At 48.9% G+C, this 14967-nt stretch overlaps 1 protein-coding gene across 1 annotated transcript; it reads left to right on the plus strand.

Annotated features, from left to right (window-relative positions):
• The first annotated feature begins 213 nt into the window (after nt 1-213).
• On the plus strand, nt 214-5242 carry LOC8026429. The gene has a single exon (XM_040207111.3). The coding sequence runs from the start codon at nt 214-216 to the stop codon at nt 3847-3849; it is 3636 nt and encodes a 1211-aa protein (XP_040063045.3). The 3' UTR covers nt 3850-5242.
• Nucleotides 5243-14967: the final 9725 nt, after the last annotated feature.

Here is a 14967-nt window from a genome sequence, read left to right on the forward strand (position 1 = left end):
GACAGAAAAGGGGGAGGGGGATAGGGCAGAGGTCTATGGAAACACACTTGAGGCCTGCCGGCAGAGAGCTCTAATGTCCTTGGGGTCCTTGGGAGCTATGTAGTGCTCTAGCTTCAGCCTTGCTCTATTCTAACGCGCCAAACTGGACAAACTTTCCAAACAAAGCGCGAGCAATTCGAATTTGAGACGCTGCGTCTCAAACACCGAGAACAAATGTTGGCAGGGATCGGGGAAGCGTTACGTTATCTCTTCTTTCCGCCAGGAGCCGACGGAGCCCCAGAGGAGCAGCGGCGGAGGTCCCAGAAGCGGAGGCGGGAACAGGCCATGGACGACGACGACGATGAATCCTCGAAGAGTCGCAAGTGTCCACGCCGAGAACTGGGTGGACGCGCCGGCATGGAGAGGCGAGCGGTACTGCTCAACTGGCTGTACAGCGTCCTGCGCAAGCCGATGGGCAACTACTTCGTGCGCCAGGCGATGGAGTGGTTACACCTGAGCGCGCCGCCCATCGCTGCCGAACCTGCCAGGCCAAAGGAGCAGACGACGTGTCCTCCGTACGGGGATTTTCAGTTAGAGCATGCGGCTGAGCGGTCATCGAGCGCGTCCCTTTTGCCGGACCGGTTCGTCCGTCCACACTTGAAGAACCACGATCTCGAGTCTATCGCCGCGCTGCGGCGACCAGGCGACGGAGCCTGTGGTCGACACTACGGTGGCCAGAGGCATCCCGACGCCGAGGCGGGAGCGGAGAAGCCCCTTCACGAACGGAACGGGGATCGGAATGGTGCGTGTCAAACACCTCGAGAACAAATGTTGGCAGGGATTGGGGCAGCGTTACGTTGTCTCTTCTCTCCGCCAGGAGCCGACAGAGCCCCAGAGGAGCAGCGGCGGAGGTCCCAGAAGCGGAGGCGGGAACAGGCCATGGACGACGACGACGATGAATCCTCGAAGAGTCGCAAGTGTCCACGCCTAGAACTGGGTGGACGCACCGGCATGGAGAGGCGAGCGGTACCGCTCAACTGGCTGTACAGCGTCCTGCGCAAGCCGATGGACAATTACTTCGTGCGCCAGGCGATGGAGTGGTTACACCCGAGCACGCCGCCCATCGCTGCCGAACCTGCCAGGCCAAAGGAGCAGACGACGTGTCCTCCGTACGGGGATTTTCGGTTAAAGCATGCGGCTGAGCGGTCATCGAGTGCGTCCCTTTTGCCGGACCGCTTCGTGCGTCCACACCTGAAAAACCACAACCTCGGGTGTATCGGTGCGTTGCGTCGGCCAAGCGACGGAGCCTGGGGTCGACACTACGGTGGCCAGAGCCGTCCCGACGCCGAGGCGGGAGCGCCGAAGCCCCTTCACGAGCGGAACGGGGGTCGATCCCCGGAGCTGACTTCGTACCACTGCATCCGGATGGACGAGAAGCAGCAGTACCAGCAACTGCTGCAGCAATACACGACCGGGTACCTCCAACCGCTGCCCAAACCGCAGGTACGCGACGCGTCAGTGAACACCGTCCAACTGGAGGTCCCGACTCGACGGTTTGAGCGACTGGACATAAAAGACGAATCTACACGTCCTCCACAAATCTCCCGAAACCTGCTCGAGGTGGCGTCCACCCTGGGACGCGAGCCGCCTCGGACGCCTCGACTGCGCCAGAAGCCTCCCGAGCGACTGGAGCCTTTGCAGCCGTTGGAGCGGTGGCATCGGTGGCAGCGGCTGCAGCGGTTGCGGTGGCTGCAGCGGCTGCGGCGGCTGCAGCCGCTGGACCGGTTCGTGCGTCCACACCTGAAGAACCACGACTTCGAGTCGACCGCAGCGTTGCGGCGACCAGGCAACGGAGCCTGGGGTCGACAGTACGGTGGCCAGAGCTGCCTCGGCGTCGGGACGGCTCTGGTGTCGGGAACAACGCCGAGTCTTGTTTTGTGTGGGGAATCGTCGTCCGAGCGTCACGGACACGTCATCTCCATAGCACAGGAGGAGGAGGTGGACTGCATCGAAAGCATAGCTGTTACTGAGATTAGTGAAGGGGATTCGCTGCAGCCGGTGCAGCCGGTCGAGCCGCTGCAGCCGGTCGAGTCGCTGCAGCCGGTCGAGCCGCTGCAGCCGGCGCAACCGCTGCAGCCGCTGCAGCCGGTTGATCCGGTGCAGCCGGCGCAACCGCTGCAGCCGACGAAGCCGCTGCAGCCGGTGCAGCCGGTGGAGCCGGTGCAGCCGGCGCAACCGCTGCAGCCGGTGCAGCCGGTGGAGCCGGTGCAGCCGGCGCAACCGCTGCAGCCGCTGCAGCCGACGCAGCCGCTGCAGCCGGTGCAGCCGGTGGAGCCGGTGCAGCCGACGCAGCCGCTGCAGCCGACGCAGCCGGTGGAGTCGGTGCAGCCGGTGGAGCCGGTGCAACCGCTGCAGTCGCTGCCACCGATGCCACCGAGGCCACCGAGGTCACCGAGGCCTTCGAGGCCTTCAAGCCCGTTTCCGCCGCTCTCGTGGGTCCAGGAGCTGAAGACCAAGCTGACGTCCTCGGAGGAGAGCCAGGCGGCGCGCATCAAGCGGGAAGTGCGGGCCTGCGAGGGTCCTCTCTTGCCGGTGCAACCGGCAAGAGCAGACCCGACGCCGTCGCTGCCACCAATGCAGTCGCTGCCACCAATGCAGTCACTGCCACCGATGCGACCGAGGCCATCGATGCCACCGAGGCCATCGAGGTCACCGATGCCACCGAGGCCACCGAGGCCTTCGAGCCCGTTTCTGCCGGTCTCGTGGGTTCAGGAGCTGAAGACCAAGCTGACGTTCTCGGAGGAGAGCCGGGCGGCGCGCATCAAGCGGCAAGAGCGGGCCTGCGAGGGTCCTCTCTTTCCGGTGCAACCGGCAAGAGCAGAGCCGACGCAGCCGCTGCCACGGATGCAGTCGCTGCCACCGATGCAGTCGCTGCCACCGATGCAGTCGCTGCCACCGATGCAGTCACTGCCACCGAGGCCACCGAGGTCACCGAGGCCTTCGAGGCCTTCGAGCCCGCTTCTGTCGCTCTCGTGGGTCCAGGAGCTGAAGACCAAGCTGACGTTCTCGGAGGAGAGCCAGGCGGCGCGCATCAAGTGGCAAGAGCGGGCCTGCAAGGGTCTGCTCAGCAAAGAGTGCCTTGTCCGACCAGCCGAGTTTGTCCAGGAAGTGGCGGAAACCGCCAAGGAAGACGTCCTCCCCGAGCTAACGGCGGAGATGGAGGCGGCCATCGAGAATGCGCTGCGGCCCACTCCCCCGGATGAGGTTTTGGCCCAGGGCTTCAAGCTCCTGGTGACCCGCAAGGACATGGAGACATTGACGGGCCTCAACTGGCTCAACGACAAAGTGATCAATTTCTACATGAATCTGTTGATGGAGCGCGGCCGCACGGAGCCCGGCCTGCCCTCGGTGTATGCCTTCAACACCTTCTTCTACCCCAAGCTACGGACGAGCGGCCACGCAGCCCGGCGGCGATGCACCCGGCACGTGGACGTGTTCGCGCATGACCTGCTGCTGGTGCCCGTTCACCGGGGCAATCACTGGTGCCTGGCAGTGGTGGACTTCCGCACCAAGAGCATCCGCTATCTGGACTCGATGGGCGGCTCCAACCCAAAGTGCCACAAGGTGCTGCGCCAATACCTGCAGGACGAAAGCCGTGACAAGCGGGCCACTGACTTGGTCTTTTCCGACTGGACGTTCGAGGCCGTCAAGGACATCCCGCTGCAGAAGAACAACAGCGACTCTGGCATGTTTGCCCTCAAGTACGCCGAGTACATTACTCGCGACGCCAAGATCACTTTCGACCAGATGCACATGCCATACTTTCGGCGGCGTATGGTCTACGAGATCTTAACGAAAAAGCTTCTTTGAGGACCCCGCCGTGCTTGACCGAAAGGCCGGCTAGACCACAATGACTTCGAACCAATAGTGAGATTGGTTCGAAGGCATTGTGAAACACTATCATGGAACCAACATATCGACAATTTAGTTACCAACTCGTTAAAATCTGTAGGTTTCCTAAGACGCACCCTACACGTGGCCCCTACTATTACATAGATAGAGGAACGATGCCCACGGTGTAAAATGAAAAATCGCGTTTACTTAGCAGATATGTACAACGCTTACCGCTACCTCGATCGGCTCAATCCCTTCTGTCCTCGCGCTTTTCTTTCTCGGCCCTCTTTGTCTTCAGTCCTTCGTCGCGCACACATTCCACCTTTGTCTACAATATTCAACGCCCAAATTGTTGTGTGTGTGTTTATACAGCCAGAAGTTAGTCTGCCTCAGTGGGTGTCTGGTGTCTCAGCTTTAGATGAGCAATTTAACCAGTGCGGTACAACCGCTAGCCTGGGCTCTTTAACGTGCACCACGCAGTGGGGATACACGACCGCGCGCCGGTACGATGCTCATCCAGATCGAAACGGGAAGGGGTGGGGATTGAACCCAGAATCCCCGGGTTCTGCAGCGCGAGCTTTCGCTCCACGTGCTCCGAGCTGGTGTGCGCTAGCCCACTCGGCCACCGATCCCCAACTTCAATAAAACTGCTAGCATAAAAAAACAGTTATTCTCCCAAAACTAGAATATGCAAGTATCATATGGCATCCACATCAAATTTATATTTTTTCTTAACTAGAATCTGTCCAAAGTAAAGCAGCCCGGTTCATACAAAAGACGTTTCGCCTGAAACTAGTGTCTCAGCTTTAAAAACAAATTTGGGTCTCACTTCATTGTCGGCCCGGAGCAAAATTAACCGAATATGTTTCTTTCATGACTTATACTACACTAACTCGTGCTTTAAGAACACCTATGGTCATTACCGAAAATTCCTCTAAGGTACAGCTATACCAGTCACACGCAAATTCCTTTCTGTTTTCACCCTTAATATTATCGATTACAGAATGGAATAACTTGCCAGGCGAGATGGTTACTAAGACAAATCCCGTTGAATTTAAAACAATGTGCGAGCGCCTATGGTATGAATAGTACACGTACGGTGCTTATGTCTTGTTTTCATAGTTACTTCCTGTTTCCCCATATTGAACTTATTGTTTTATACATAGTTACCTCCAGTTGAAAGTTCCCATTGTGGACGTAGGATGTCACTTTTATTTTGTAAACTGAGTTGGACTGATTGCGATTATTTTGTTATTAAAGACTCTGATTGGAAAATTATGTGATTATGTTATTACGAATGCACGCACCGCCTACGTTATGTAATGCATCCTCAAAGACGCACTTGAGGTAAATAAATGAGATGAAATGAAATGAAGTATGTTGTATTTATTCGAAGTGTGTGTGTGTGTGTGGGGGGGGGGGGGGGGGGGGGGGGGTCGGCCGCAACCGCTTTGTACAATATACACTCTTCCTCCGCACCAAACTCTCGCGGCTGTGGGTCGCGCATTGTACATTTCTGGAGCTCGGGCTGTTCGTTCAATGAAGCTCATTCTGGATGCAGCATCGGAAGAGAGGGTGCAATTTTAATTTCTAATATTTCTGCAACCGAATACAGCTTGCTTCACACTCTTGCTTGTAGACAATAAAGATGGTCAAATTTTTTACGTGCTTCCTTCTTTAGTTAATCTAGAATGAACATAAACGAGTGTGCACTAATATGGCCACTTCCTGCGACGTGCAAGTACAGCATTACGTGGTGTGGCAGGCATATGCATTATTCAGTAGCCGACTTCTCATGATGCAGTATATTACGAGGTCATCCTTCACCTCAAGCACTTGTCTTCTGGTGACATATTTTCACCAAGAGTGAATAGGAAACTATTTGCGACTCCCAACTGTCTATAGGTGGCACCACTCGTTTTCCAAAATGGCGGTTATAGTGCAGTGGATCAGCCCACGCGACATAAGTCCAATATCGTCAAAACAAGAACTAACGTCGTGTACGCATGCGACATCTATATAAGTGAAATACACTTGACAGCAAGAAAAAGGCTATTGTTTTATTTCTCGCTGACAAGTTTCTTAAACTGTAATAAATCCTAAAAATGTCCACAACGTACGTTCTTGTTTTTGCAATATTAGGTTCAGGTGGGACGTCGTTCAAAGATAAATTTCTTTATTTTTTTTTTATATTTTGATCCAGTTGACATCTTGCTCTCAATTTTCCGCGCGTTATTCCAACTGCTGGCGTCACATTCTCTTCCCGCGATGCCTAGTTCAGGTTCCCGCGACGCGTGATTTATTTACACGGACCAAAAAACACGATTTTCTCAAAAAAAAAACATTAGGTGCATGCACTACACGCGCTCATCTCTTCTGTGTAAGTAATTAGAAGTAAATAATCAAAATAAGATAAAACTGTTTGAAAGCAAAATAAATTTCTGCTTTCAAACAGTTAGAAGACTGTAGTACACGCCAGCACGTGTTTCGCGTGTAACTAAACTTCAGCAGGCTCCTAGCGAAATGCCTGATAAGACACTGAAGGCGGAAGTTTTATTGATTGTATTTTTTGTATGCCATGTTAGCGCGCGTAGACAAACGCATGCATGCGCTACAAGCGTGGCTCATAAGCACCCTAAGATCTTGGAGTGCTGAACGGATATACCCTAATATGTATTTGGAAGTAAAATAATACTTGGGTTCATTGCAAAGACGGCTAAAATACTTATACCGATATATACTTATTTAAAGAAACATTATTTGAGATGTTTCATTATCTGTAGACCTGGTTGGGTGGCTAGTCGATATAAAAAAAAAAACATGATGTATATTAGTTTAAACAATTACAGGATATTTTCTTAGCCAACAAACGAGTGCTTACTGTAAGATGCAAATTGAATTTTTATCTTTGCGTTTTGGCGGCCGAAGTAAATGTTTCGTAAATTTTATACTTTCCGTTTTTCGGATTAATAAGAGGGCCTTCAATAGGCAGAAAATACCTTTCTACTAAAGGTTAAGTGTAGGCTTCTTCTTTTTTTTTTTACCTTTCTGATTTTAGGCAAATCACATGAACCCCTCAATCAGTTTCATATCTTCATGAATAACCTCGAAAGTTCACTAGCTCTTGTCCGTTATGAACACATCTTTCAACACTGATCTTCCTATGTCACGGCGGAATGAACCGGTGCTATCTTATCTGTCTGGAATAATTCAATCCCCATCCCTGCCCGTTTCGATCTGGATGAGCATCGGTACGGTGTGCGGTCTAAAGACAAGGAAAAAAAACTCAGGCGAGCTGGTAAATGGCGTCCATCGTAAACCCGTTCCTTTTTCTATTACTTTTATTCCTTTGTCTCTGGTTTCCTATGTATGATTGCTCTACTTATTTCTACTTTCATAAACTGAATTTTCTCTCAGTTTTGTGGCCGCCGCCGCATTTGTTATATGATGGCGCCACTACGTAGTAGAGGGACTGCTATGGCTGCGTTGTTTTGAGATGTTTGTACACAATGTAATGCATTAATGTGGGAGAAATGCAGAGTCATGGAAGGCCAAAAACACCATTGCTGGAGGTGCTACAAAAAGCAATAACAGATTGCTACCGCGACCCCCGTGTGCCGTCTCAATAAAGGGCTGAGGAAGTTTGGATTTCTTTTTGTCTCTGAGGAGGTACTTCAAGTTCAACGGGGAATTTAAAACCTTCAAAATGAAACCACAGAGACAAGAAGTGACGCATGACTGTTAAACAGCCGGGTGCTAAATTACAAGTTCTTGATTTTGTTTTGTTTTTTGGAACAAGCTATTGCTTTACATAAGTAACGTTGAAAAAAGGCTACAAGGATAAAAAAAAGAACATTCACAATGCTGACATGGACATAGAAGCGCTTTGAGATTATTTTTATGGTGACTTTTACGGGCTCGTAAGCGAAACTTTTGATGAGGGCTTCGCTTCTGCGATTCCCTCATCAGCGTCCGAGAGTAGAAGAAAAAAAGTCAAGAAATGAAAAGGGCCATGAAATGTACACTCGACCGTCTTCATAAAAAAAAAAAAAAAAAAAAAAAAAAAAAAAACAACAACAACAACAACAAGGGGTTATGGTGGCCGAGAGTCCAATCGCACATGCCGAACGCGCAAGTCGTTCGAAACATAGCTCCTGCGGAGCTGTTTCGAACGACTTGCACGGATTTTCTTATTCTGCATCTACTGATGAGCACCAAATTGTGCTGCCACCACTACCTTGTGGCACACTTGCATATATACTTCTTCTCCACTGTGGTGTATAGAACCGCCCGTACCGGATTGAAGACTTCAAACGTGAGCTGGAACGCCTGAACGTCTTCAGGGAAGTGGCTTCAATACGGAGAGCAAGTCGTCTGCTTGTTGTGCAGGAGTTGCGGTTACGTCAGAAGGACACCGAGCCCTTATCGGCTGTTTGAAAAAAAAAAATAGCGGGTAGACATCAAAGCATCTAGCATTGAGATCTACCCACTATTTTTTTCAGACTCGTCCAATAAGAGCTCGGCGTCGTTCTGACTTCACCGCAACTCCTTTGCAAGAAGCAGACGACCTGTTCTCCGCATAGGAGCATTCCAGATGGATCCCGTATGGATAGTCACCTTTCAGTCGTCAGCGGCCACGCACAGCTTAGTCGCAGCCAAGGAGGTGAAAAAACTCCGATGACACCTGAGCACTTCTTATGAGTTGTAAATGCGAAAGCATGAATGTCGCTCTTCCGCTCCCTTAGTTCGTCTGCGGTGTACTGGCGTGGATGGCCACGTTTCGCTACTGCCGAGGTTGCGGCCGCCGACGATATAGATGTCTCAGGCGTCGCCATGTTCCTCGGCGTCGAGAGGAGTAGAAGCAACCGCCTCCTCCCTCCTCCTCCTCCTCCTACCGGCGACGACTGACACGAGAGCGACGACCGAGCGCGCTCCTTCCTCGTGCGGGCTGGAGCGCCGGGAAGAGGGCTTCTCTGTGGAGTGGAGTTCCTTGGAACCAGACTTGTACACGTTACTGAAAAATAGTAAGGAATTACATTTACAATTACTCGAGGCTAAATTGTAATTTATTACAATTACAATTACCCTCCCATAAAAGTAACTGACCGTTACCCCAAAAAGTAATCCGTTACATTCGTGGCGTTACTTTTAACATTATTGTCCTCAAGTAAGAGACAAAGAGAAGAGGGTTATTCAAGTTCTTATTCTTGCCACCTGTTCCTTTTAATGACCTTGAGTATTTTGAGCAACAGCTGGCTCTCGAAAGTCTCTTCAGAACAATTTGCGTTATTTCTTACTCAGTACGTCGACTGCTACGCTGAACACCATTTGAACTGAGGCACTAAATGGGAGTGGCATATTGTTCCTCACGAATGCTTCATGCTCTGCATTGGGCTTTTTCAGCGAAGCAAGGGAAGTGCTATTTACCTCGAATGTAGAGCAGAGCTTCGTCGTTGCAGCCGTTGCCTGCTATTCGAGAGATTTAGTAGATCCTTCCGATACCTCCGATACCCGCGATAACGGTACCCAGTAACGGTATGATGCATACGCAAAGACGGTGGCGAAGTATCGGATATCATTATCGGACCGATCTACTAAAATTCTCCATTGTCTAAATCGCGAAGCTGTAGAAGTCATCAACAGCAAAACACAGTTGTAACAGTAAGGGGATAATTAAATAATAAATAAGGTCTGGTTCAATATTCTTCTTCCTTTGGTTCTGAACAGTTCGAGCCTCACTTAAGACGTTGGTGAATAAAAAAAAGTTTCCAGTATATAAATATAAGTAATAAAAGAAAAAGAAGGATACTCATAACAACAATTAGAACGTCGGTTAAAACAAGGAAATGTAAACGCACGTTTGTCGTGTGTACCTTCCTTGGTGCCGTTCAAAAACGCACGGAGCACGGACTGACTGCCGTTTACTCCGGTGTTCTCCAGATAGACGTCCGCTGATGCCACGGCCAGCAAAGGGCAGAGTACTAAGTAAGCCACGCTATGGCCCCACTAACGAATTTCGCTTTCTCCTCAAGCCCAGAATATCAAGTCTACGTCAGCCACCATTATGTTTTATTTGTAAAAATATCTGCTTGAGATAAGATGCGTCCTGCTGGGGCAAAACAGGAAGAAGCAGAAAGGAAGATTATTACCATTTTATAAGTGCTCGCAAAAAGCTGACTCACAAAAAGGGTAGGGTAGACGGAGCGTTGTCTCGTGTTGTGACATTATGAAAATGGTAGGGTAGACGGAGTCACTATAACCGAGAAGGACATTTTTAATTCTTTTCAGTGCACTTACCACCTGGAGCTTCTCGAAGAGGCGCACAATCACTTGGTGTCCTCTCCCCGTCTTCGGGGAGAGGATGACACCAAAAAAAGGAAATAAAAAAAAGCGGAAATGACTTGCCCCCCCCCCCCCCCCCCTTTTTTTTTCTTTTTTTTTTTTTTGTAGAATTGTTTATTTGGGTTTTTTTTCCATTGATGTTAGGGTCTAAAAAAAAAAAAAAAGATAGATACAGGGGCTTGGTGTTGCAAAGAAAGGGGTTTGCGGAACTGAAGAGTGCCAAGCCTCCCTTTGCGCTGGTCGATTCGCGTGACAGTGTCACTGCGCTCGACTTTCCAAAAATGAAAAAAAAATATTTAGAATTGGGGAGGGGGGAGGGGGGGTTGACCTTAAAAAAAAAGTAACGGATTACAAGGAATCCGTTACGTCAAAAATGTAAGGGAATTACTTTAAAATTACTCTAGAAAATATGTAATTATTCCGTTACTAAATTACCGATAAATGTAAGGGATTACAAGTAATTCCGTTACTTGTAACGGATTACGTACAAGTCTGCTTGGAACTACGACGCGTCCCAGCCAACAGCTATCTAGGAGCCGTTTCGCTGGGAATTTCACGTTTTGCGGGGTTACTGCAGCGGTTGCAGACGCCGCCGGCTCCTGGGGATTTTTCGCATGTTTTGCGCGGTTACAGACGCCGCGGGCTTGCACGTTTTTCGCGGTTACAGATGCCGCCGGCTCTACTCCATAGGACAGTTAATGCTTTCGCATTAAAATCAAGGACAGGCGATGCCTAGTCATTGATACGAGCAACGCTGAGGTAAGAGTCAAGATTCATTGGATCCCATGTGTACGCAAGGCGTTCGAGTCTTTCGGTAAAGTTACTTTTGGTCGGTAAAAACCTGGATGGTCGAAATTTTCCAGGGCACCGAGTCTGCGACTAGGATCGTTCGCATCACCCTCCAGGAGGAGACAACGATCGGCAGCCTACCGCACCAGTTACAGCTTTTTGGAGTGAACTGTTCGATTGTGGTCCCTGGACGCACACCGTTATGCTTGCGCTGTAAGCGTGTAGACTGCCGTGTGCCGTGTTGTTCTGAGTGTCATCGCTTCGGACATGAGGCGGAAGACTGCCTGATGGACCCACGCTTCACCTGTCGGACGCCAAGAAATTGACCCTGTAAATGAAATGACCATGGACGCTGACGAGGCGGAGAGAACAGCAGCCAGCACCGCTCCTGTAGTCCTCAGCGTTGTATACAACGGCCGGGATTTTTGCCCTGAAGAACAAGACCGAAAGGCTGGTGAAGTTGAAAATACTACAAAGAAGATATCGGTCACAGCAGTCTCAAGATCACCAGAGCCTCAAATTGAAGAAAAGAGCAGTTTAGAAGACCATTCGACACCAGATGAGTCTCCAGAAACCACCGAAATGCCTGACGCCAGTCAGGCTAGCAAGCGAACCCTGGAAAAAGCAACCGAGGTCCGGGAAGCCGGGAGCCAAAGCACCGAAAAGGAGGTTCCGTGGAAGAAGGTTACTACAAAAGAAGGTCGTTGTAACTCGCTTCATGCCCGACAGAAAATGTTTCAAGATGAAAGGCTAGATTGATTTACAAATGGCACTTTGCAAAAATCAACTTAGACAACTGATTGGGGAAAAGAGTGAAAATATTTGTTCCATGGTATCCCGCGTACGTGCAACCTTTCCTCTTCTAAATGTGTGAGATGCAAGAACCTTGTTGATTTGCGTCTTTGAATGTATGTGGACTGAATTCCAGCCAAAAGCAGTACCAGTTACAACGGTTGATAGCTAGAGAACAACCGGATGTGTTGGCAGTTCAAGATACAAAAATGTCTGAAGACGAACAGGTTGAGCGAGCATTACAACCATTTCTTTTGAGGTACGAAGTTTATGTTAGCCATGCTGTTGGTGTGTCAGAAGGGTGCCTTTTCTTTCTGAAAAAAGACCTTAAAGATATTTAATTCCTTATGGTCGGTAATTCCTTGCGATCAGTGTCGTTTCATTGTGTCGAACTGTCTTGGCCAGTCATTTGCACCAACGCTCCAAATAATGTGACAGAACGAGAAGTTTGCTTCAATTATCTCCGCCGATACTTAAAATATGACAATATTGCTGTCTTTTCTGGAGATTTACATTGTGTTTGCATTGCTTCAGATAGGTCAATGCAAAGAAATGTCAATGACAGTAGCGCGAACGTGTTGAGCGAGATAGTAGATGAGTGCAATATGATTGATGGAGCGGAAATTAATGCAAAGAGAGGACAGCTTCAGTACACGCATTTCAAAACCCGTAGTTGCACAGTACTCCTTGCAGTACTCCATCCCAATTCCCAAGTCAGAAGACTTTGTAAAACCACGCTGTGTTACCAACTGTCAGCCGATTACCTTATGTAATACTGATTACAATACATTCCCGAAAAATCTCACGAGAACGCTTCAGCGTGTAATTTGTCAAAATGTCGAGGAACACCAAACGTGCAGCACAAAAGGAAGAACAACACAGTCAAACATTCATATTGCAAGAAGTGTTTTGGAATGTTGCTCTGATGAAACGAAACAGGTTGCCATGCTACAGATAGATCTCGAAAAAATATTTTATAGAGTTAATCACGATGTTCTTTGGCAGGTGTTGACACATGTTGGAGTGGAAAAATGCATATTTTAATAGAGTCAGGATGGCATATGGAGGATGCTCAACGAAGTTTATTGTAAACCATAATCACGTAAAACAACACGCATTCCAGTGTTGTTTTCTGTCCGACAAGGATGCCCACTATTTGCCCTCTATCTGGAACCTTTTTGTTTGATGCTTTGAGCATCGCTAAAACTGAGAACGTCCGAAGTTATAGATCAAACTCTTTAGAAATTAAAGTCCTAACCAGTGATGACATTGCTCTATTTTGTTCTGACAAAAAAATTGTATCTGAGGCAGTTGTTTTAACTAAGACCTTTTGCAAAGAAACTGGAGCTACAGTGAACTGGGAAAAGTGCTCTGGGTATTGGCATGGTCCATGGTGACGAAGCCCTTAGAATATGAAGGCATCGGGTGGAGTGAGGAACCTTGTGAATATCTCGGTGTACCACTTCACCAATTTCGCAACAGCAAGTCTTACTGGTCTAATGTTACTATCAATTTGAAAAAAAAAGAAACGTGTCCCGTTGGCCTATTCGTGATATGTTCATTTTTACAAAAGCAACGGCTTGCAACAATTTTCTGGTTGAGCAAATTATGTACGTCCTGCAAGTCCTACATTGTGCCCCCATGAATGTTTAGAAAATTCACAGAGTATGTACATTGTTTATTTGAAAGTTCCAATTAGAACCGACGAGACCAGACAACCTTTTTTGATGCATTTATCTGTCTGGCATCGGCTTATCACTTCTCTATGCTAGACAACTTGTGTCGCGTTTTTTTTTGTATTTTTTTAACGGAATCAAGAACAACTATTTGTGCGTACGATGATACAAACTAAATTAGCATGTCACTTTCCATCATTTGCTCTCATCCGTTAATTTGAAACCTATGACAATCATACGTTTTCTAAAATAAGTATTTGATTCGTTTACCTTTTTTATCCGCGCGGTTTTTACGAGAATACTTCTCCAATGTGACCAGAAAGCAACATACAAGAGCACTTTTCCCACTCCCGCTTTATTTGGCACTCTTGTGTGCTGGTTCCGGTCAACATGTGCTATGTCGAGTTAAAAAGGTGTATATTCCACCCGCAGTGAAAACTTTTTTTAAGCTATATACTAAAACGTTGTCCGTGAAGGTGTGGATGGAACAAAAAGTGTTGTGTATTGTGTGCGTGTTCGCCACGCATAGCGAACACGACCTTTGCCCCAGGCAACCAGCTGGGCTGATGTAACCGGAGACGTCGGCGGGGGAGAGTGAGCCACGGAGAAGAACGTGACGGCTGGAAAAGAGCAGACTGGGCGCGGTCGCAAACCGAACAAGACGCTTCTCAACCGATTGTAATCTAACAGTTAAATAAATATATCCTGCATTATCCCGAATCACCGGTACGTCACAGAAAGGAATGTTTGTTTCGTGGTCACTCGACTGCTTGCTGTGTAAACAACCAGAGAGTGTAGAACATGTTTTAATTAATTGTTGGGTTGCGGTTTTGTTTAAGGATATGTTAGCGGACATTGAAAGCAGATCTACCTATCACAGTACACTCCATTCGTTTCCCAACTGACGAAAAACAAGATTTAATTCTGTAGTAAAGTGCTAAACGAATCACTGGTGTGGCGATATGTAAGCACTGCTACTGTGGAGCTATGCGAAGGAACGTGTTTATTCCATGATGGCGGAATTGGGAACGGCGCTGCTCGCTTTCTCAGCACCAAAAGAACGAGCGTCGTCACTGCCGTCTAGTCACAGTTCCTAACATCTCTTCCCCGGAGAGGCTTGAGAGGGTTGCACCTGTTTCCTAGCTCGAGTTGAGCGTCGTAGGAGCGGCACAGGAGTTGAGGGAAATTGGTTCTGGTCTTGTTGATGAACTTGTAGGTGGTCTTGGGCTAGTGTGGTTCTGGTTTGGCAACGGGTCCAGTCCTGATTAAGCTGGAACTCTGTCGCAGGGAACGTCATGATCTGATGTAGGTGAGTGTGGCAGCTCTGGGCCAGCCCATCCGGGAAACCCTAGTGGGTCTTCTGTTCGCCGCCGGCGCATTTGTTCAAGGTGGCGACGCACCAGATCCGAATAGGTCTGTGCGGTAACCACACGACAGCCTTGCGTGCTCTTGATTGTTCTTGGCAGCCACCTTGGGCCCTTACAGAAGTTTCGGG

Source organism: Ixodes scapularis, unplaced genomic scaffold, assembly GCF_016920785.2.
Source record: "Ixodes scapularis isolate PalLabHiFi unplaced genomic scaffold, ASM1692078v2 PGA_scaffold0__279_contigs__length_252992795, whole genome shotgun sequence".
In the NCBI taxonomy this organism is placed as follows: Eukaryota; Metazoa; Arthropoda; class Arachnida; order Ixodida; family Ixodidae; genus Ixodes; species Ixodes scapularis.

Coding starts and splice junctions, on each gene's coding strand:
- LOC8026429 (XM_040207111.3), top strand. CDS start 214: ATGTTGGCAGGGATCGGGGAAGCGTTACGTTATCTCTTCTTTCCGCCA.